This window comes from Hermetia illucens, chromosome 5 (genome assembly GCF_905115235.1).
Source record: "Hermetia illucens chromosome 5, iHerIll2.2.curated.20191125, whole genome shotgun sequence".
Classification (NCBI taxonomy): Eukaryota; Metazoa; Arthropoda; class Insecta; order Diptera; family Stratiomyidae; genus Hermetia; species Hermetia illucens.
Window position 1 is genome coordinate 107,363,512 of NC_051853.1, and position 24,677 is coordinate 107,388,188.

A 24,677-nucleotide genomic window follows, 5' to 3' on the forward strand; every position below is an offset into this window, starting at 1 on the left:
CCATCCTCATGTAGGGTGCCACAAATTCTTCGGAGGATTCTTCTCTCGAACGCGGCTAAGAGTTCGCAATTTTTCTTGCCAAGAACCCAAGTCTCCGAGGAATACATGAGGACTGGCAAGATCATTCTCTTGTACAGTAAGAGCTTTGAGCTTTGCGCAGAGTGTGTAGCTGTTCGTTTATGTTTTCAAAGCCGATAACAGCAGGGGCACATGGATAACTGGATGGCGGCTATAATATATGGTGTAGCGGCTCTTCTCCAGGAAACCGGTCCCTGTCCAACTCCAACCATCTCCTGTAACGCTGTTACATCAGCCCTATATAGGAACAGGGTATCGGCTAGCTGCTTGGAAGCTTCATCTCTGCACAGGGAGCGCACGTTCTATGAGAAAATGCGAAAATCTTTATTCCTTTGCGGTTGCCGGGTTCATCGTTGTATTATCCGTCTAGTGCGAGGCACCTGTTGTGGCTTCATAACAAGTTGTTTTCCGTTTAGGGTTGTCAGCCTTATCCAACCACCAACCTGGAGGACCACTTGATACAATTTATGCCGTTTTTCTTCTTCTTGTTCTTCAGCCTTTGTCCCGTTCACAAGCGGGGTCGGCTCGTCGTGATCGGTTTCGCCATTTGGCTCTATCGGATGCCTGATCTGAGTGTAATCTCGAGGCTTTCAAATCCCCATCCAGCGTATCAAGCCACCGTTGCTTAGGTCTGCCTTTTGGTCGTTTACCATCGACATCGATGTTCAGACCAATCTTTGCAAGTGAATTCTCGTTTGCACGAATTGCGTGACCATACCATCGAAGACGCCTCTCTCGCAACTTTTCCACGATCGGTGCAACCCCATAACGATCGCGGATATCCTCATTTCGGCTGTGATCAATACGTATCACGCCACTAGTCCAACGCAATATCTTCGTTTCGATTACCACAAGACGTCGTTCATTGTCTTTTATGGTCGGCCAACACTCAGAACCATAGAGAGCGACTGGACGGACGACATCGCGGTAAATTTTAGATTTGAGACGTTCGTTGATACGTCGATCACAAAGAACACCAGTTATGGAACGCCACTTCATCCAGGTTGCGTTAATGCGTGAAGCAATTTCATAACGCAGTTCTCCATTGGCTGATAGCGTTGACCCGAGATATTTAAATAGCTCAGTTCTGGGCAGATCACTGCCGCTGACAGTGATTGTGCCTGTTTCATGGGGATCGGTTGTCAAAAATTCAGTTTTGTTTAAATTCAATCTGAGACCGTGTTGCATGAGGCGATCATTCCATTTTTGAACAAGTTGCTCGAGATCATTTTTGCTATCAGATGCTAGGAAAACATCATCTGCATAAAGCAGTGTGTAGGGCGCTGGACCTTGGATATCCCACGTGACGGTGTCCATAACAAGGACAAAGAGGAGTGGTGAGAGGGCACTTCCTTGATGAACTCCAACAGAGACACGAAGCGGTTTTGATACACCCGCCATACTTCGAACTTTACTTTTCGGATCGTGGTAGAGCAATTGAACCCAGCGCACGAGTTCTTCTGGCACGAAGTGTTGTCGTAAAGCATACCAGATGAGTTCGTGTGGTACACGGTCAAACGCTTTCTCTAGATCCAAAGAGGGCGATGCTTCTCACGGTGTTTCTCCATGAGTAACCGCGCAGCGTGTATTGCGCCAGTAGTTCCGCAGTTCTTGACAAATCCGGCTTGATTCACGGTTATTTCAACAATTTCGCGAATACGGTTGTCAAGAATGCATTCAAAAATCTTCATGGTATGGGAAGGTAACCGGATCGGACGGTAATTTGAACATTCTGCTGAGCTACCTTTCTTTTTCCATATTGGAACAGTGGTACTTTCTTGCCAGTCAGATGGTGTTCTTCCTTCCTGAATAACCCGGTTAAATAATTGACTGAGTCACAGTGTTGGGTCCCAGCTCTTCGCTTTCCAGAGCTCAGATGCGATGTCGTCAGGTCCTGTTGCTTTCCCCGATTTCATTTGTTTTATTGCCTCCTCGACTTCAGTTGCGCTGACTGGTGGAACTGCTCCAAATGTCGGCAATGATTGTCGAAGTGGAGGATGAGCAAATTCTTCAGTTGAAATCTGTTCGAAGTATTCTCGCCATCTATCCGTTGCGGCTCGACGGTTGGTAAGCAAAGTACCGTTCTTGTCATTAACACAACAGAAGTATTCGATATCCTGTGTGCGTTCATCACGGCTTTTAGCAAGTCGATACAGATCTCTCTCGCCATCCCGAGTGTCCAGTTTATCGTAAAGATTTTTGAAATGGTTCGCTCGGGTGACAGCGACCGCTTTCTTTGCTTCCCGGTTGGCATTCTTATAAATTTGCCAATTAGCAGGCGTTTTATCGTCGAGAAATTTGTGGTAGAGGCGTTTCTTTTCACGGACCTTCATTTCAACATCATCATTCCAAAGCCAAGTATCTCGGTTGATGTACCGCTTACCTGGCTTGGTGACCCCGAGGGTTGCAGAGGCCGCTTTGTGGATCGTGTCTCTCATTTGGTTCCATGATTCTTCCACATTCGTAATGGTTGGCAATTGTATGAGTGAGACCGCTTCTTCTTTCTTCTCACCAAATCGCAACCATTTAATGCGCCGCGGGCCAGTGCGTTCCTCACGCCGTTTTATCGGTGGCTTGATTCGCAGGACAGTCAATCAACGGCCGATGTTGAGGTGCGATGGTCTCATAGGGTACGACTTTGCAATCAGTGACAGTGGTAAAATGTTGGCTTCTTATGAGAATATAGTCGATTTGCGTTTTATTGTTTCCACTATAAAATGTGGGAAGATGAGACAATCGTTTGATGAACCATGTATTCATAAGTACAAGGTCATGGGTGTCCGCAAAGTCGATTATACGCTCGCCACCTTCATTGCGCGCTCCGAACCCCTTTCCCCCATGGCACCTGTTACCGTCTGCCTTTGCACCCACATGACCATTAAGGTCGCCGGCAATGATTATGTAATCGTCAGCAGGCACGTGACAAGTCTTTTCATCGAGAAGTTGCCAGAAGGCATCTTTCTCGGCATCAGGTCGACCTGTCTGTGGTGCATACGCGGTGAAGAAGTGAATAGTGCGATCTGCTGATATAATGGTGAGCTTCATCAGCCGATCATCAAATCGTTCGACTTCTTTAATGGCATCACGGAAACCCTCTGAGATGGCAATGCCAACACCATATTGAGTGTGTGGGTTACCAAAATAGTGAAGTTTGTAGCAATTTTTACCGCGTTCGCGTTCGCGTTCAATGTCGCAGCTTTTGGAACCAGACCATCGGGTTTCTTGCAGAGCGCAGATGTCAATGCACGTTTTCCGAAGGGCTCTTGCGAGTTCCTCGGTCTTTCCAGTTAGGGTACCAACATTTAGCGTGCAGACACGTATTTGTTTTGTTCGTTGTGTGCGGACTAACTTGCTTACGTCCTGACGCCGTCCATGCTTCAAGAACCCTTGCCCGTTTCTCGACAGGACCGGGGCCCGTCCTGCCGCGTCGACTGAGGTGGACGCCCTAGCATTTCTCCGAGGCCTGTGACTTAATCCGATCATCATGTTTGTAACGACATTCTATGCATTTTCTTGGTCGACCTATCGCGGGGCCTGTCACCAAGAGAGATCAGGTAGGATTTAGCATAGTAGAATAACTCCAACTATACTCTATTTATCTCTTTCCCTGATCTCAGCATTTTATTTTTGTTTTACTAAGGATAGTACAGAGTACGTTGCCTCAAACCCTCCTCCTTTACCTGGGCTTGGGACCAGTATACTATGTTAATAGCATGGCGGAGTTCAATTTATGCCGTTTTTTAGGCGCGGCAAACTCGCCATCCTTCTCCGTCTGCAGTTTTTCATGAAAAAAGAACTCCCAGCGATCACCACGTGGAGGTGGAGATAGGTTTTGGTAGTGGAACTGTTGGTGTTGGTTCAGCAGGCGTTTCCCAGGCTTGTATGCTCCATTGTGGGTACCAACCCACGTTTCGCCCTGGGAGCTATACTATCCTTTGACCTCCGCTCCATACGGATAATATATCGAGTGAGTGTGCTTCCGAAATCAATGTATTTATAAACTTCTTTACCATGTTCAAATTCTATTTTGGAGCTCTTGACATTTCACTTTTTGAAAAAAAACCCTTTTAAATCGGTTTACTGTCTGCCGCTCCGTCTGTCTGTCACACTCATTTGCTCGGAAACGGTTACTCCCACTGATATGAAATTTGGTGGAAAGATCGGGACTGTGAACCTCCTTGCACGCAGTAGGTAATATCGTACTTTCAAAACTTTTTCTGCACCGATTAAGGGGTATCAAATGAAATTTCTCGATTTGTACTTTTGGAAGCATCAAAGGGGAGGAGTGCGGAGGTACGAAATTATTTGAAGAACCAACCAAGGGAAAAATTTGAATAAAAAATGGTGATCCATGCACATGGTATCTAGGCATGAAAATACTCCCCGTTAGACTATCTACTCAAATATGGTTAATAATGGAATATTGTTATATTTCAAGATTGTACTGCGAACCACCCTTAACTACCTTTTCGTTGTAATCGTTTCCGCTTTTACGTTACATCTCATCAAAATCTGTCCCTAGAGAAATCTATGCACTATAACTTACTTGAAAAGTGCACGGGATTCCCATTTTCTGAAGTTCATGAGCTTTGTCGTCAAATTTCTCATGGAGGAGGAGGAAAAGACTCCCAAACTGTCTACACACTTCTCCACTGCTTTTTATTCGGTTGATCACTTTCTGCTTACTTCGAAACTCCAACGATAGTTAACTACACCCATTACTTCATTTAAGGACCTTCTAATTTCTGCTAATAACTAATTTAAGAGAGAGGGAGAGAGAAAAGCGTCTTTGACGGAATGGTCATGTAATTCGTACTAACGAGAACTCGCACGATATTGGCCTGAGCACCGAAGTCCTTGTGGAATGACCAAACGGCTGATTGAGGCAACGAAGGTTTCATACGCTAGTTAGTAATTTGGGAGCCTCTACACTTGGGCCAAACATATGACCGAACCAATAAAGGCAAGCCAACCCGGCTACTGAAAAGGGCAAAGGCTAAAAAACAAAAAGAAGTTTAATGCAAGTCCCTACCCTACCTTCTATTGCTGCTTTCATTTTTACTGAGATTCTACTGAGATTCAACGAACTTCACTGGTATTTAAAAATTAAGATTCGTTAGGTTTGTCCCCATCAATACTTGGGGGGGGGGGAATACTTGTTCGACTTTATAATATCCGATTAAAGTAATAAACATTTTTGCTGTATTCCACAAATGACTTCCTCCGAATCTGAAAATCAAAGACCTGCATATATCATAGCTTCTTGGTTCATTTTACCATAGTTCAGCAGATCCTTGTTCTTCACACACTCAAAACAAAATTTGACTTCATTTTAATAATAGATGCTTTTATTATTATCTCACATTTCAATATATTCCTCTCAGTTTTATGCAATCTGATTGGCAGATGTTGAACCCCATTCATGATAAACGGTTTTCATTAGCAAACTAGAAATTTTTGATTTTTCGTGATATCGTATATATTATATATTCGTATAATCCCGAAAGGTTTGGTAAATTGTTGAATTATTCCTGGTTAAATTCTTTTCCACTTCCACTAATATTATACACATAACGTTAATAATAAATCTATATTGCGCTTATTGTCAGAAAAACCATTCATCTATCTTTCGGCGATTACGAATGTATTTTTCATTTTTCTACCCATTCGAAAATAGAAATGACTACAATATCAATCAAGGGCAGTAAATACAACCTTGCCTGTAACGCATGTGCTATATATTTGGATTTGATGGAACTTCGTCATTATGCCAGATTTCTTCAATTTGCGCTCTACAGATTTTCTTGTTCAGCGCTGACCTTGTTTCAATTTCACTTTTCAAACATTGCACCAAGAAGCACTAAGTATTCCAGGATTTTGCCACGACGACGCTATTCTTATGATTTTTGCTTGGAGTAGTTTTATCCTCTATTTGCTACCCCTTGAATTTAATTTAGATTTGAGATAAGTGTCCCCCAATCCGCCGACCCGAAAAAATGGATGGCGACGGCTACTGTACTGAACACCAGGTGATAGAACATTATCTTCGCTCTTACACACATTGCATTAAATCTAAGGACTATCCGAAAAGCCTCATAAATCGATGAAAAACAAAGCCCAAAAGCAGGCCTTCAACCCTCACATTCGAACGACTACCCACTATTGAGTAAATACTGCGGCCTATCAATAAAGTGATCTATGACCATCTTCTGAAATAACAGGACTTACAATACTTCATCCTTGTGTAATTCTTCACGAAATCCTTGTTAGCTCTTGATATATAGCGCTCTTCCAGCCCCACATGAGCTTGTAAACATAATCCTTGACGTATGCTCTTGTTGGTATGATTGTAAGTGTGTAAATATATGACTGAGTGCCATATTTCAAGCAGTGGCTTTGGCTAAACGAAGGTATTTTCTCGTATCTCCTTAATATGGTCGTAAATATGTCTTTGTGGTTTAATCAACAGGTGAAATGATAGTCTCATCTTCGAAGTATAATGTTCAAGAAGTCTCGAAATCGATGTACGAGACGAGAATGACGCTCACGGTGAGGAGGTTCCAGAAGGACGACGTGGGATCATATCGATGTATTGCAAAGAATTCACTCGGCGAAGTCGACAGCAGCATAAGACTTTACGGTAAGATATGTGTGTGTTTATGAAAGTGGTGCTTCTAACCAGATTATATTTATTATATGAATGTTCTTCCTTTCTAGTTGCCTTTCGTTCCGTAATTTTCAATTTTCTGTGCTTTTCGTTTAGATTTCCTAATTGATTTTATACATACTTTAAATAAAGCCCTAATATGATTGGTCCATTTTTACTACACACATTACTGGGGCTGTGAAATTCAGCAGAATCAAGTTGGAGGTTCGTCAGCTCTGCAGTAAAAGAAATTCCTGCAGTGTATTTTCCGCTCAGAGAAAATCTGTGAACAAATTTATTTCACGTACTGACAGCTAGTATTATTTTATTGACAAACTTTTCATTATTGGAAAATTTTGAGACATAAATTTAATGAAAGGATTGTTGTCATTGTTTCTTGAATATTATATCATTCAACTAATATCCTTGCTTATTCTGACACTACAATGATCGCATATTTAAAACTATACTTATACTTATATATACGGACTGCGAAATGATAATATTCCTTTCTTATGAGCTGCTGCTACAGAATCGTTAGATGTGACCCGGTCTACATAATTGAAGATAAAACCCTTGATTGAAACGTGAGGATCCTCTTAATGCGGGGGCAGAAAAATTCTATACCATATAAGGGTATATCTGCAATCATAGTAAAAGGAAATGAATGACTATGACATTCTTCTCAAAAACACTTTGACTTGTTCATGATGTTTTTTTGCTGTATAACTCTGAATTTGGAAAGAGAGGTAGGTAGAGGCGGACTGATAAACACTGACAAAACCAAGGTTATTGACGTATTCTATCTGTCTACAGTAAAAGCATCGAAAGCTTTAATTAATTCAATATACCAAACAAGTGCTGTTTGTGGCGACGGTAAGGTCGAACTGGATGTTGCTCGGCCCATTAACAGCGCTAGAACTACTTCTGCTAATTTGTCTTAAATCTGGGAATCCAGTAATCCAACTCCAAGAACAAGTTGAAACTGTTCTCTGCTAGTGTTCTATGAATATTGATACATGGGCGTAGCACATGAAAAGTGGCCTCCACGGTCAGTCGAAGATCCCAAGCCTTCGTCAATACCTGTCTTCGTCCTATAATCATAGTACGCTAACTTAATACTATTTCAAACGAAGAACTGCATGGTCCTGTCACCGATAAGTGATGTATTGGGAACATGGCAGTAGATAGGTCACATTAATATTAATGAGAGGCAACAATTGAATTGCCGGCTTTGACATGCAGTGGAATCGACTCGCTTAAAGTGAGGATCGCTAAAGTGCATTACAGAGAACCGCAACTGGCAGAACGGAAGTGCGGTTGGCGCGGTATACCCCACCAAGAGACTGCCATATATATATATAGAACTATACATGGAGATGCAAAAAGCGATTATCCTTGCCACCTGTGCTATAGTCCGAAGAGTCCTGTCGGGCAACAATCTGACCTAATGAGTTTCAGTCTTGATCCGCACTGTCTTCGATCCAAGATCCATGTCTCTGCAGGGTAGAACCACCGCGTCATTGGCTGAAATGTTTGCGACAATCGGGATGCAGCAATACATTTTCGCATGGTTACACACACTTTGCATTAAAACGCATCATCGCTGTGATGCGGGCCTTTGGATGGTGCCTTCAGTCCATCCTTAGTTTGGTCGCCCCTCGGTCGGGTTAGGCGGGAAGAGTGTCTGTGGTCTTTTATTAACTATATTTAAAAAAGCACTCACAGGATATTGGCAAATCAATTTAATCAGATGATTGCCGAACCTGATTTAGTTCCACCATTTTTCACCAAAAGGATAACTTTCCTCATCCCCAAGGAACAGGGTGCCTCTTGCCCTTCAAAATGTCGACCAATTACTTGTCTTCTTACCATCTACAAGGTCTTCACTTCAGTTCTGTGCGCGAACATCTCAAAACATCTTGATGTTTATAAATTGATAGCTGAGGCGCAAAAAGAATGCGCAAAAAGGATGCGCAAAAAGGATGCGCAAAAGGCTCCCGAGGCTACAAAGAATAGCTTATAATCGATACGGTAGCTGTAAAGCAGGCTGTCCATCAGAAACGAAATATCTCGACAGCCTACATCGATTATAAATCAGCCTTTGACTCCATATCACGTTCATGATTACTACAAGTGTTACGCTTGTATAAAATCAACCCGAATGTCGTTCTTCTTCTGCGAACAGTAATGAGGAATTGGAGCACGAAGCTATCGGTATCCTCACAAACATCAGGAGAGATATAAATCAGGCGTGGCATTTTCCAAGGCGACTCTCTAAGCCCACTGTGGTTTTGTTTGGCTTTGAATCCACTATCCCATCTTTTGCATGAAAGCAAATATGGGTTCCAAGTCAAGCATGGCATATTGTCGAAATGTACATTAAGCCATTTAATGTACATTGACGACATCAAATTGTATGCCAAAGACGAGAACCAACTTCGCTCCTTGCTAGACATCACCATCCAGTTCAGCAGGGATATCGGCATGCAGTTGGGTTTGGAAAAATGTCGGGCAAAAACAATTGTTCTGGGAAAACACACCGACAACGAAGGATACACCCAAAATAACATCCGAATTGAGGGTATGGATTCGGACGACGTCTACAAATACCTCGGCATATTGCAAGCAACAACACCTGCTGTGGCAATAATCAAATCTAAGTTGCTGGGGGAATTTGAACGGCGTCTGGATATTGTTATTAAAACTGAGCTGTACGGGAAAAATAAAATCATGGCAATCAACACCTTCGCCACCTTCGCACTTTCGGTGTCATACAGTGGAGTAATACTGATTTAGAATCTGTCAATAGACAGGTAAGGGTAGTTCTTGCAAGCAACAACATGCACAATAGAGCTGCCGAAAAATTGAGGATCACTATCCCACGTCATCAGGGAGGAAGGGGGGTGCTTGATTTAAAAACGTTGCACTACAATCAAGTGCATTCTCTTCGTGAGTTTTTCTATGAGAAACAATCCACTAGCCAAATACATCAGGCTACCATCATGGCAGATAATAAATTATCTCCTTTGAACTTGAGAAGCAGAGAATAGGATCCCATGTCGAATGTTATTTCAGTCCAACAGAAGATCAACATGTGGAAAGAGAAACCCATTCACAGAAGTCATATAAAAAATTTGTTGTTGTCAGGCATTGACATCGAAGCCTCCAACAAATGGTTGACAAATGGTGTACTTTTCTATGAGACCGAAGCATTCCTAACTTCAATTCAGGATGCTTCGCTCCCAACAAAAAAATATAAACGGTACATTCTTCACGACTCCGCAATCACCAACTCCAGTTGTAGTTTATGCAACTGTGAAGGGGAGACCATGCAGCACATTACATCTGCGTGCAGGATGTTAAGCAGTACCGAGTACACCAGTCGTCATAGCTCCGTCTGCAAGATTCTCCATCAAAACCTTGCGTTGAAGTATAACTTAGTGGCAACTAACCATCCTTATTATAAGTATACTCCGCAAAGAATCTTGGAAAATGGAAATGGGGTGAAACTACTGTAGGATCACACTATTGGCATCGACCACAGTGTTAATCATAACAGACCCGATCTAGTTCTGCTTATGAAGGAAGAACGAGCGTGCTTTATAATCGATGTAGCCGTACCGTTGGACCGGAACACTGTTGAAAAACAGCACGAAAAAATCCGGAACTACGGCCCCTTGGCAGACGATATGAAGCAGACCTGGAGACTACAAAAGATCGAAGTAGTCCCGGTAGTAATTTCAGCGACGGGATTAGTCCCGCAGAACTTACATAAAGCGCTGAAAACGCTCGATCTTAGGGCTGGACTATACATGTAGATGCAAAAAGCGGTTATCCTTGCAACCTATGCTATAGTCCGAAGAGTCCTGTCCGGTAACAATCTGATCTAATGGGTTTCAGTCTTGATCCGCACTGTCTTCGATATAAGATCCGTGTCTCTGTAGTGTAGAACCTCCGCGTCATTTGCTGAAGTCTTTGCGACAATCGGGGTGTATTTTCGCATGGTCGTACACACTTTGCGTTAAAACGCATCATCGCTGTGATGCGGGCCTTTGGATATTGCCTTCAGCCCATCCTTAGGTTGGTCGCCCCTCGGTCCGGTTGGGCGGGAAGAGGGTCCGTGGGCTTTTTTAACTATATATATATACGCCGCTGGCTGATGTAATCAATTACCATGGGCAGGTATAACAGCTTTTCTCGATCGCAGGCAGTTTTGCCTATCGACATCTAAATAGAATGAAACCTCATCTGTTAAAAACATATCATTGAAGTTTCTATACCACTCAATCATTTCCTTAGAAAAGAAGTGGTTCAGCTTTGAGTTTGATGCAGATGGAAATCTAAATCTTGATGGAGAATGTGATTTATCGATATCATAGGTCATAGGTACATTTAAGTCAAACACCGCTTTTGAGCAGAGAGCCCAGGTTGCTTTGAGAGTCACAAAAGTTTTATTCTGACAAAAAACCTTATGGAATGGAGTCTGTAAAAAAGCTTGGATCATATTTGAATTAGTAGTCACATATATTTTGAGCTTCACATGTACTTATCTCTTTCCTCATGGAAAGATTTAGTCACTCCTGAGGCCTGCTCGTTTCGCTCGTTTCAAGGCAGGGTAACTATAATGCATTGCCTTGCAATTAAAATTCGGCGTAATTCCCATGAAATTAACGGTTTTCCTGCGAAATTGCGACTCCGAAAAAGCATCAAAAAAGAGTTTATCTGGAGTAGAGTGGGCGTTCCAAAGAATCTATTAGGCGTCTTCAGAACAATGCAAATTTGAAGTCAAAAATGCATTTTCTCTCCTCAGTACAATTTCTGTTCGCAATCGGTGATTTCACGCTTGCCTATTCGAATTCAATCGACCAACATATCGATGCTCAAATGTCAGTTTAGGGAATATGGAAAAGAGAAGAAAAAGGAAAATGAATATTAGCAAAACCAACGTTTTAAATCCGGCGGATCATCACCATCTTAGGGCATCTTGAGGGCACTGATTTGTGAAGGAATGTATTGCTATTTTTGCTACTTCCGATAATTTTGCACTAGCCCACAACTTAAAAACCGCAAAGAACGGCGGATAGAACGCTGAAGCTCCGATATAAGATTAGTCGCAAATATCCTCTTCAATTCGCTCCGCTCCGAAGCTTTTTAAGGAAGCTGTTCATTGCCGGCTAGGAGTCAACCACAATCACACCAGCTTGCAGAGAAAAGGTTGCACGGATCCTATCTTTAATCCTCTGACTGAACCGATCACCTTTCATATTGTGTGCTGAGTTTTATTTAGTCAACCGTCCGACAACACATGTTTCAATATCAGTCAGATATCCTATCAGACGCGACTCATCAGGCACTTCGATTCCAAGGAGACTATCACATGAGTCATTCCAGAAATCAGTCTTAATATAATATATCCAGGCTACCCTTCATTCTCCGTTGTCTTTCCCCCGGAATCCCCGTATCCTCAATCGTACCAATTAAAGACCATGCCGCTGCTAGCACTACTATTTTGTTTTCAGCGAGAAGTCAAAATAAATGACGGTAAGTCGGGAACTCTTGTAAGATGGAACTTTGTCATAAACACAGGGTCTCCTTCATTTTTAAGGTTTTGTTGAAAACAAAACCTTATTAAAATTGGGTCCGCGTATCTGCCCGTCTGTCTGTCTCTCTTTTCAGAAATGGTTACACCTATTGTAACGAAATTTAGTATATATAAGGTTCGAACTGTGAACTCCCACACATACGGTAAATTAGATTGCTCCACGTTAAATTTTAGGGGAGGGGACTCCCATACATGTAAGCACTTTTTTTACTGAATATAACCTATTTAGAGTATTAGTTTTAATATTGGCTGCAAAGTGGGGGAACTCGTTCTCGAAAACTACTCAACCGAAAAGCTTGGTCGATGGCTATAGAATCTCCGTTCAATATAAACCATTAAACTGAGAAGCTTGTTGGAAATTCTACTATTATTAATAAAGTAATAATAGATAAAAGTTGCTGTTTGGCCACATCAAATTGAATATCGTGTCGTCCACCCTGTCGCCCTTTATAGTTTTGAATATTGGCCGGTTATAAAATACAATGAACGGCGTCTTGCGTCTTCTTCGATCACATTCGATATGAGGATATTCGCGATCGATACGGGGTTGCACCGATCGTGGAAAAGTTGCGACAGGTGTCTTTGATGGTATGGTCAGGTAGTTCGTGATAATGGGAATTCATCGAAGTCGATGGTAAGCGACCAAAAAGGAGGTCGAAGCAACGTGGCTTGACACGCTGGATGAGGATCTGAAAGCCTGGCCACAGCGTCGAGATTATGCCTTTGATAGAACAAAATGGCGCAACCGATCACGAGGAGCGGAGCCCGCTCGTAAACAGGGCAAAGATTAAAAAAAGGAAGATAAAGATAAAGTGGTAGACACGATTTTCTCCATCTTAGCTACTTCCACTGACCAACTTACACCCTAGACGGGATGTTAATGACTAGCTCGTGCCACGAGTGTGCTTGCACCTTGTTGATTATGCGCACTCTGTTCATACTCTAGATAATACCCGCTGAGGTTCAGGCCAGCTGCAGGATTTGCACTTTTAAGCATATTCTCTTTCCGAATGTGAATCATGCTCCTTTGTTTTCCACTTTCATGGCAACACGAGGAAGCAGTCTCCCTTTTTCGACTTTCCTATACCCAATGTTAATTATTCTATGAGAAAACCTATGCCGCCAAATGGTTAATATCTTCATCTATATTTTTCCCGGCAAGGGGATGTCATGTGGTTCAAAGCTCGTCCTCTTTTCGAACTCAGATTAGAAGGCGCCTATCCTTTTTCGCCCCTATAGCTACTATTTTTTTCTTCCGATCTCACTATTTTCTGGTTTTTTCCGTGTAGACAGTGGATTTTTCCTGGCAAAGGGATTTATAATAAAACCCACTGCTGAAATTATGATGGCAGGTGAATGTAATATACTCCCTCTCCATCCAAAATGTTCAGCTACTGTCGATTTGGTCAATCTAACTTTCCTTGCTGTTATTTTTGGTATTGCTGTTCTTGCTAGCGTAGTTGCTGCTAGAATTGTCATACTCCTATAGCGCAATGTTCATTAAAATATGTAGCCGCGTTAGATTATCCCCGCGATTACCCAGGGCAGGGTCACGCATAGGTTAGCACAAATCCTGCCAAGAGTAGTTATAAGTCCCCCTGCCGCTGCACCAGTGACCTAAGAATTGTTTCCATTGGATGTCACCTTAGTGTACTTAAATAACAGAATTTAAAAAAAAAGATGAACACTGAATGTTCTCTGCCTTCCACAGATGAGGGATACAATCCTTCAACTCTCCGAAGAAGTAAAATCTGGGAGTTATTCTAGACAAGAAGCTTCTTTGGAACAAGCATGCAGAGGCCAAAAGCTCTCACAGCGTATGGGCCTCAGGTAATAATGTTACTATCATTAGGCGGATGTTCGCTTATGCATCCGTAGTGTGGTGGGTTAAGGTGAAAGAAAAGAGTTTTCGCTTTAAACTAGCCACACTGCAAAGATCTCTGTGTCTGGGTATTACCGGTGCCATGAGCACGATATCCAGCGCAGCTCTAAATGCATTACTCAATTCGCTCACTTGGATTTGATTATTCAGAACACTGCAATCATAGGAACTCATATACTAATTCGATTAGATCTATAAGGAAATAATGGACGTGGGGCGCAGAGCATTGGAAGAGTTATTAGGAGATCAGAATCCACTTTTCGTAATATCTTCCGATTCTCGGATCCCCACACATCTGTCTGGTAGAAGATATGAAGTTATCTTGAAACGAAAAGAAAACTGAAATGAACTAGAAGAATGCGTGTCAGAATATACCGACATCTTCTACACCGATAACTTAAAAACAGAACAGGGTCCTAGAGCAAGAGTCTATCTCTCGAATAAAAACGAAAAGTGGGCTTTTCCCTTGACACAATATACAACGGTCTTTCAGCCAGGAGTGTATGGAACCCTAAGGGCGACAACCTCCTTGACTTTCGAGCGGTTGAAGCGCAGATGCATCGCAAACTTTTAATCACTTCAAAACTCGTTCAGGAATGTAGAAATCGATTGAATTCTGTTTCTAGATTCAATGGAGTGGAAATACTCTGGGTACCCGGTAATTGTGATATAGAAGAAAATGAAATCCCGGATGTTTTATTTTATTAAATTTAATTTACCCCATACCCGGACCGAAACCAAATCAATTGGGTTGTCAGCAACATTGACTAATGCTGCTGTCAAAAACTCGTAACTAGCTTCCCACAATGACAGGAGACTCAGCCTTAACGCTGCTCAACACATTAAACTTTTCCTGTGAAAACCAAACGAACATACGGCGAAGTTTCCCATGTCGAAAAGCTGGAAGACTTGCAGAAGTTTTGTGGGCACTCTAAATGGCCACAATTCACTAGCTGGACATATGTTCAGAATAGCAATTCTCCAAGATGATTCATGTCCATCCTGTAGTGAGGAAGCGGAATCCACGGAACATTTTCTGTGTGAATGTCCCGCCCATGTTCCCATTAAACAACAGGTTTTTGGTACTGGCGTGCTCAAACTGCAGTGGGTTGCATTACCACCACTAACGGAATTCCTGTGATACATAAACGAATCGAGTTACTAGCTCACCTGCAATCTATACCTAATGATATGGTAAATCTAAAGTCCAGAAACACAAACTACAAGATGTGACCCGGCTTAGTTCTGAAAAAAACCAACAACTTTCCTCTTTATTTCCACGAGTCGACACATTATTATATATACAGCTCTAATCTCACTCGTTTGCCTGAACACGAATCTGGGGCTGTTCCATGTGAGTCGTCATCACTGTTACAAAAAGTTTCAAGCCTTCATTAAACGACGAAGGGGACCATCTTCTTCATTCTACGACCCTTTCCTTTCTCTCTTCCTCCAGGAGTGAGCCTGCCAAGTAAAAATTTACCATGATGATAATATAAATTTTTAAAACGGGTAATCACCGTTATTTTTGAGATTTGAGGGAGGGGCGCCTCCTTTTCTCCTTTCCCTCTTTTATTCCTGCGAGGATAAGGTTCTGAATAAGACCCTGATGTTTTGTTCAAAATAGTCTCAATTTCAGGCGCCTTAGCTTTTTGAAGGGGGGGGGGGTGAGTTACCAGCACAATTCTTTATCGGGATTATATACGAGGGGCTTTCCTCTATCTTCTACATATCTCCTCATTCTCTCCCTCTCACGGTTAAAAATTCAACCTTCATCAAATATTTCATTGGTAAACGACATCACCTTTCTTCACAATGGCAGTGGTACACGAACTAGCTAAGAAAGACTACATTCGGAAATAATGTTGCGATATTTTTAGACGAGTGCCCGAATGCGTGGATTAGGAATATCTTCAAAAAATATAGAAAGAGTGTTGTTGTTAGAGCAGGTCGAAATTTTCCCTGGCGAACGAAGAGAGGTTGTGGAGTCTACCAAGGACCTATGCTGTGTATCTACGAGCATAGGTCAGTAATACAGTAAGTAGAAGTCTAATAAGGTGGGCTCTAATGTCTAAAGGTTCCACGCAAACCAAGACTGGCGTCAACTTGCATGTAAGCTGCGATGGGCGCGGAGTTTCCTGTCGCTATTTTAGCTGCTGGGGAAATAGTTTATTGGGTCTGGAGAAGGGCAGGACCGAGACAGAAACGTGTTGTTGCACTTCGGGTAAAGGTCGCCGTCGCTTACGGTGGTACGAGTGCATGCCTGAGCTCTCTGCGGACCGCGACGCGCGGCTACCCAAGCGCCCATTTCTCGATGCGACCATTGAACGAGTTTGAGACCACTCTGTCGATCGCAAAGCATCCACCGCCGTCAGAGTGGCCAAATTGTTTGTATGTTTGTTTGTTTCGAAGTTCCGTCGTTGCCACACGCAAGCACTTTAGAAGTTCAGTAACGACCTTGTCCCCACCCAGCTGCTTCATTTCCCGAAGCAGCTGGCTAGGTGTACGATCTCCAAAGCTTTAGTCTATCAGCAAATGATTCAGTTTGGCTGTCTCACTTATCAGCAGGCGTCTGATGAGCTGGTCCTTTAGGCGGACGCAGGAGCACTCGCTCAGCACATCAACGACCTGTGCGATTTCTCATCCCGGGCGACTACCGGGTGATTGAATTTAATGGCATTCGTCGTGACACCTGTCAGCGCGAATCGTGCCTCTAACTGGAGGAACCTAAAAAGAAATAGACATGCGACCTAACGTATTTTAATTTTAATTCTGAATATTCCATAAGTGAAAAATCAATATTATTGTTTAGTGGACTGAAAATTGTTTAAGTTCAATAGAGATGCTGTTGTTTTGCTGATTGTTGGTACGACCGATAAGCCCACGTGGGCAACAAAATTAGTTACGAATGCAGCCCACGAAGCTCATCCTTTTTATCTGCATTGGGTGCAGGGGTGCAGGGGTGCTTTGTCCAGTAGCCAATGATTAATAGCCTTCACTCGTTTGCGATTGAGGGCAGGTTGTTGCGGTTCCAGAATTGACGTCGTCTCTGACGGTCTCTCGTCCATTACGAATGGCAAAACGACCTGATTATTGGTTGGTGCTGGAACAGTCGATAGTGCTTGCGCGACACCAATGAGAGAAATTTGTGGAGCAAAATATTGAGCGGTACTTATTTGCTCTGAATGCCAACTGGATTCATAAGTTGTTTGGAAACTTGGGTTACTGGTCGTCTGATTTTTTTGGTTCCACTACTTCGCATCGAGTCCTGGCCCTGTTGATGTTGCCTGTCGCCAAACGTTCGATCACTCAATCCGAAATACAACAAGATATTCGGGTCGGTTAGGTCGCCGAAAAACGGTCTTCGGCACAAAAGTTGTCGAATTCTGGTTCATCAATTCAGTTACTTATCACTTTAATTAACTTTTCATCATTGTTTTTCAAAAACTTTTTTACAATTATATTGTTCTCATAAATCATAATTAATATTCTTTAATATTTTCGATGTCTGGCTTCCTGCCTATTTATATGCACTCTAATTAAGAAAGCATTGAGGATATACGAGTACAAAGTAGTAAAGCTTTACTTCAATTAAATTATCAAGCAGTCCCGCTCCTTCTAATTGGCCTTATGGCAGATTCCGCTCTCTCCTAGTGCGCCCGGTATCGCTCCGCCACACATACATGGATCTGTAAACTATAATTTTACCTACATTTCAAATTAAATTGGATTTGGTAAAAAATATAATATTTATACAAAGTTATTCAAAGTATTTGAGGTAACATTTTTAATTGTCCACAAAAACTTTTATCTACTGTGGAACAAAGGGCATCTACAGATGGACCACTTTCAACTAAATTGACCACGTGTTGATCGAACGCCGCCACCTCTCAGCCTGGATGAATGTCAGAACATATAGGGGGACCAATATAGACTCAGATCACTATCTCGTTGGCATGGTGCTCCAAGCTCGAATAACAACACCACCCAGAATTCCCTCTGACAATTAGGTGAGAGTTAACACTGAAGCCATCCATAACACAGTCCTCCGCGACACCTATAAAAGAGAAACGGCTGCCGCAATAACCGCGGTCAACAGAGGACCTGGAGATGAAGCATCAACAAATGATCTTCACAACCACCTGAAGAACGTTACCGTTGATACGGCCACAAACATACTTTGCCCCAGAATTAGGTAAAAAATCAGCAACAGATCAGATTGTCTCTCTGAGGCAAGTGATGGAAAAACTGTTGGAATATGGACACCAGTTGCACCATCTATTCATCGACTTTAAAGCCGCCTATGATAGCATAGCCAGGGTAAAACTGTACACGGCCATGAGAGAATGCGGTATCCCGGCGAAATTAATAAGACTGACTAGGCTGACCCTGACCAATGTGCGAGGCCAGATAAAAGAAGGAGGATCACTCTCACGACCATTCGACATCAACAACGGTCTACGACAAGGGGATGCCCTATCATGCGTCCTCTTTAATCTGGCCCTCGAGAAAGTGATCCATGATACTGAGGTAAATGCAAGAGGTACGTTCCTCTTTAAGTCCACCCAACTACTGGCCTATGCTGACGATATCGACATCATGGAAACAACGACCGAGACGTACAAACTTCCTTCGTCCGGATCGAGCAGGTGACGCGAGATCTTGGGCTGCTCGTCAATGAAGGCAAGACAAAATATATGGTAGCAACGTCAGCATCCACAGCCAACCAACCAACAAGAACAACACAACTTTGAGACCGTTGATAACTTCTCCTTCCTAGGGTCGAAAATCACAACCAAAGTCAAAGCTCTTACTGTACAAGACAATGATCTTGCCATTCCTCATGTATTCCTCGGAGACCTGGGGTCTTAGCAAGAAGAATTGCGAGCTCTTGGCCGCGTTCGAGGGAAGAATCCTCCGAGGAAAAATAGTGCTGAAATGCCTACTTCTCTCCGGAACACTGGGACGTTGGCAGTGACAACCAGGACGAACGTTTTTACCAAAACCCTAAAATGCTTGAAGGGGAAGGGAGGGTTTTTTTTTTCGGGATGAAAATACACTCATAATAATAATAATAATCGTTGGCGCAACAATCCATATTGGATCAGGGCCTTGAAGTGTGTTAGAGCACTTCATTCAAGACCGTAACGGTACACTACAGTACACTGTAGGAGGCAATGTGGTCAGCATTGCGCTCGCCCGAGATTATTATCCTGATTGAACTCAGGTACTCATTCACAGCTGAGTCGATTGGTATCCCACGTCAAGTCACGATACAAATCTCACTGCGACCAGCGAGATTTAAACCGCGGCCTTCCGTATGACAACCCAGTGCTCTAACCACTGAGCTATTCGGACAAAGTATATTAGTGGACCAAAAATGCTATATTTCTTTTAAAATATAGCGTTTTAGCATCGTTAGAAGAAGAAAATAATTTTGTTTTTACTTTTATATTTCCTGCAATTTTTATTTTTTACAATTTGTTATATATTTTTTAAACTAGACATAATGGATTTGTTAAAATATTTTTCCAGTACACAGTGGACTAGAATATATAAAAAATACACATTTTGCCGAAAGTATAAAAACCATGAAGACTAGTGTATCCTTAGAAATGACTGTAAAAGCATTTAATAATCACGCCAAAGTAAAATAAAGATCCCGATCTGTTCGTGGAAAATTGCTCCAGTCAATCTCAGAATTTACGGTGCTTTTATCATAATCATAGATATTGCTCATATTGACTTTCCGGGCAGGCTCATCCTCAAATCTGCGGGCCGCAACCTGTTGAGACGGATGTTATTCAAAACCAGACGGTCTTGGTGTCGCTCATAAATTTCGTCATTATATAGACTACGGAGTCTTCCATCTGCATGTAGGAGGCCAAAAATTCTAGAAAGAATTCTTCTCTCTGCCAAAGGTTCGCAATTTTTCTTCCTAAGAACCCAAGTCTCCGAGGAATAAATGAGGACTTGCAAGATCCTTGTCTTGCGTAAAACAGTACATTACCGTACTTTACATTTCCCAAATAGAGCTCTTACCTTGGTTAGTACGTTCAGTGCCAGTAAACACATTTCATTTCTCTAGATATTTCGCTCTATTGAAAAATTAAAAGAGGACTAGAGTAAGTTATGGTATCTTTGATATATTTTCTATATCTCATTCACTCCATTCCTGCATTCGACGGAATTGGATACGGTCTATTGCAACCTTAGTAGCGTTGTTTTTAGATTTTATTACAATTTCGGTATATCAAATGTTCAAAAGTGAATTTCTTCATTAGGGAAGGATTCCTTAAACATGAGATCTCCGAACTAAAATCAACTGCTCATTACAAATGACTGTACTGAATTCTTTCTTCGAGTTATTAAAGCTAATTTCGATCTAATTTAAAAAAAAAAAAATAAGACAAAATTTTGCTTCCATGTCTCCTTACGTTAAATAAACTTTCTTCGAAGTGTTCATGATATTTCCTTTTTCACATTTCCACAGAGATTCCAGGACCGAGTAGGAAAGTCACATCACCGAAATATGGCACCGATTCAAACGATGTACTCAAGCATAAAGTTATGCAAAATTCATTCCAACCGGACGACGAGGACCAATACGGTTCAGCCGAAGACTTCGATGACTCCGATTTTCCCAATCCATACCATAAACCAACAAAACCGACGCTTCTGGACAACAATCGACACCATAATTCAGTGGTTGACTTCGGTATGGCCACAAGAAAACCACCGTACACAAGTCTGACCGAAGTGCGAGGAGCAGCGGACAATGAATTGACGTCGTACGTATCCTCCGCAAAGGATATCGTTTCGATTAGCAGTCACAACCTCCTCACAATCTTCACATTATTGTTGCTGACCTCATAATAGCTACTGTGAATAGCTAACACCCGTTTAGTTATGTGCTATTATTTATAGGCATAGTTTTGTGAATATTGCAAGTAAGTTGTTTTTGAAGATATTATACATATTGATGAAGTAGGGATGAGAGATATATACATATATATGGAGGACGAGTGTGGAATTGAAGTAACGACAGATTACTCTACATGACTGTTTTATGAGATTACTTGAGCCAAGATAATGCTCATTGTACTACAGTATATTTCCTGTATGAACCGCTAACTGCAGAAAAGGAATTAAGGAAACTTTCCGGAAAAAGTAAAATAAACATTTTATAATTATTTTCTGAACTCAGGTGGAGACAGAGGCGGCTTTATAACATTCTGGTTCGCCCATGCAGCCTGGTGCATAGAATCATCTTTAGAAAAAGAATAGGACTTGTCCCTTTTCGGCAGTTGGTCATTTATATTTTTCATTATAATTAATTAAATTTAAGCGTACGTCTTCATTAATTAGTAGAACTTATCCTTTGCCTCATGTCAGTAAATTTTTCATCAATAAGTTCAAAGGAGTAAGACGCGCGTGTCTTGCGTTGATTTCTAATGTATAGTATCATATTTTCTACGTACAGTTCATTCCCTTCTCTAATTTTCTCCCCACGACTGTTATTTGTGCTCTTTGCATCTCTGAAATCCGTTCAACCTTAAAATCAACCTCATTGAACGCCCGTTCTGAACAGCATCACCGATATTTCGTAGAAAGGGAACCCGTGGTATCTGGTCATAAACCAACTTTTCCCCAAGGTAAAGTAATAACTTTTTCAATATTTGGCACCAAGTACAACTTAGCTACGCTCGTCAGGAGTGCAAAATAATGAAGGTCACCATCAGAGGCTGAAACTTTTTACTTCAATAGATCTTAATGATCTTTATACAAACAAGGATATGTGAATATTCTAGCAGATGTAAACAGTCAAACTCAGTTGACTTCATTATGTATCTAGCTCTCAACACTTAAATCCTATCGTAATAGCGCGACTAATTTTCTTTTAGGGTAATGAATAAACAAGCGAAGTCTAATAAGCTAGCGACAATGGTGTTTAACTAACACGCAATATTCAACTTTAAACTTGTGTGATGTTTAGCACAAATCCTTTCCTCAAAAACGAATCACGCGATGTAAACTGACGCACTGGAATTAGGCGAGTATGGTAGCTATTCCGACGAAGTAATGTAAACGGTCGCTGCACCATTTTTGCCAGGCTTTCACCTTGTGGACTGACATCAAATTGTGCTGAATCTAATGTCGCCCAACAAAAGACCACTGTCTCAAAAATGCCACGACGGTATACTTCTTGGTTTATTTTCATTCATTGATCAACGGAAACGAGGGGTAGTTTCCCGGCTAATAGAAATTCCACTCCGCATTATCACCAACTGCCAGTTTTAGGGGTGTTCGATGATAGTAGTAATATGTGGGGCTTTGCAGGCCAGACTGTGTCATAATGATGGTTGTACGCTTACTCCATGTCTTCTCTCTCTGCGTCTTTGAAGTCCTACCTTCTTGCTATCCATAAGAATTGAAGGTTTTGGTGCCGGCTTTGCTTGAGGTTATCCTCCTAATAACAGCCTTACGTGGAATGGTGGAGACTTCCCGATTCTTATCAGTCCCCTTTTTAGTCTCCATGTTGTTTCATATTGACAGTGCATTTGGTTCCCTTTCCAGAATAATTACCATTGTCATCAACGTCTTCTCATCGGGAAACTGCGTCATTTTTTAAGCACCGAACAATTTCACACTTACTGTTAAATTGACGAAACGGCTCCACGTCGGAAAAGAGAGAAAATTTAATAAAAGAAAATGTAAATGATCTAGTACATCGAAGGATAGGTTACACTTCTTACGTGCTTCATTCTTCCGATAAACAATCAAGAAACGTGATCTAGGCCACATTAATTTCCCTGAAGATGCTGAACTTTGCTTTTGCTTTACAATTTAACTGACGAAAACCTTACGTCTTCCTTCTTGAGTGAAAACTTGCAACTAAAGTACTTCATCCAAGACAGAAGCAACCAACTGAAAAATTTACAACCTAATGATCGATTGATTAAATGATTTATTAAACTACAAACAAATCCAGCTTTCTTATATTTATGCAACTTTTCAAAAATTTTGGCCATCTTTTCTACCTTTATTAATAATAATATCATCAAGGAGACTGCGGCTTACTGCTAATAGAATACCTATAAACTATAGTATGTCATTTTAACTTGTAACGGATACAAACTTTATTGTGTTCCGTACTTCCAAGTGTTCCAACCTGACATCTCATATTAAGTATTCTCTCAGATGCCTGAACGAAATGGTAACAGTACTTCACCGTGTGGACAATCTTGAGGAGTGTTCATGGCAATAGAGTTAGTACCTGTCGGTACTTCTATTTGCCTACTCACAAACATTCTGTCAAACGGTTGCGGGAATCCAACACTCTGTGCGTAAACGCATTCACCTATCATCATCATAATCATTATCATCAACGGCGCAACAACCGGTATCCGGTCTAGGCCTACCTTAATAAGGAACTCCAGACATTCCGGTTTTGCGCCGAGGTCCACCAATTCGATATCCCTAAAAGCTGTCTGGCGTCCTGACCTATGTCATCGCTCCATCTTAGGTAGGGTCTGCCTCGTCTTCTTTTTCTAACATAGATATTGCCCTTATAGACTTTCCGGGTGGGATCATCCTCATCCATACGGATTAAGTGACCCGCCCACCGTAACCTATTGAGCCGGATTTTATTCACAACCGGACGGTCATGGTATCGCTCATAGATTTCCTCATGTAGGGGGCCGAAAATTCTTCGGAGGATTCTTCTCTCGAACGCGGCCAAGAGTTCGCAATTTTTCTTGCTAAGAACCCAAGTTTCCGAGGAATACATGAGGACTGGCAAGATCATAGCCTTGTACAGTAAGAGCTTTGACCCTATGGTGAGACGTTTCGAGCGGAACAGTTTGTGTAAGTTAAAATAGGCTCTGTTGGCTGACAACAACCCTAGACCCTAGATAGGAGAAATTGTCAACGGTCTCAAAGTTGTATTCTCCTATCCTTATTCTTCTTCGTGTTTGACCAGTGCGGTTTGATGTTGTTGGTTGATTTGTCTTCGGTGCTGACGTTGCCACCATATATTTTGTCTTGCCTTCATTGATGTACAGCCCAAGATCTCGCGCCAATCAGGGCCTGCTCGATCTGGATGAAGGCAGTTTGTACGGCTCGGGTGGTTCTTCCCATGATGTCGATATCGTCAGCATAGGCCAGTTGAAGGGGATCGTACCTCTTGCATTTACCTCAGCATCACGGATCATTTTCTCGAGGGCCAGGTTAAAGAGGACGCATGATAGCGCATCCCCTTGTCGTAGACCGTTGTTGATGTCGAATGGTCTTGAGAGTGATCCTGCTGCTTTTATCTGGCCTGGCACATTGGTCAGGGTCAGCCTAGTCGGTCTTATTAATATCGTCGAGATACCGAATTCTCTCATGGGCGTGTACAGTTTTACCCTCGCTATGATATCATAGGCGGCTTTAAAGTCGATGAACAGATGGTGCAACTGTTGTCC

At 42.0% G+C, this 24,677-nt stretch overlaps 1 protein-coding gene across 1 annotated transcript in view; it reads left to right on the top strand.

Moving 5' to 3' along the window:
• The window catches only part of LOC119657695 (lachesin), a 173,707-nt gene extending 152,387 nt beyond the window's left edge, over positions 1–21,320 (top strand). Inside the window, exons 8-9 of the mRNA XM_038064728.1 lie at positions 6,548–6,718; positions 20,705–21,320. Coding sequence (XP_037920656.1) covers positions 6,548–6,718; positions 20,705–21,087 — 554 coding nt within the window. The 3' untranslated portion in view covers positions 21,088–21,320. The remainder of the gene's footprint in view (positions 1–6,547; positions 6,719–20,704) is intronic.
• The last annotated feature ends 3,357 nt before the right edge of the window (positions 21,321–24,677 follow it).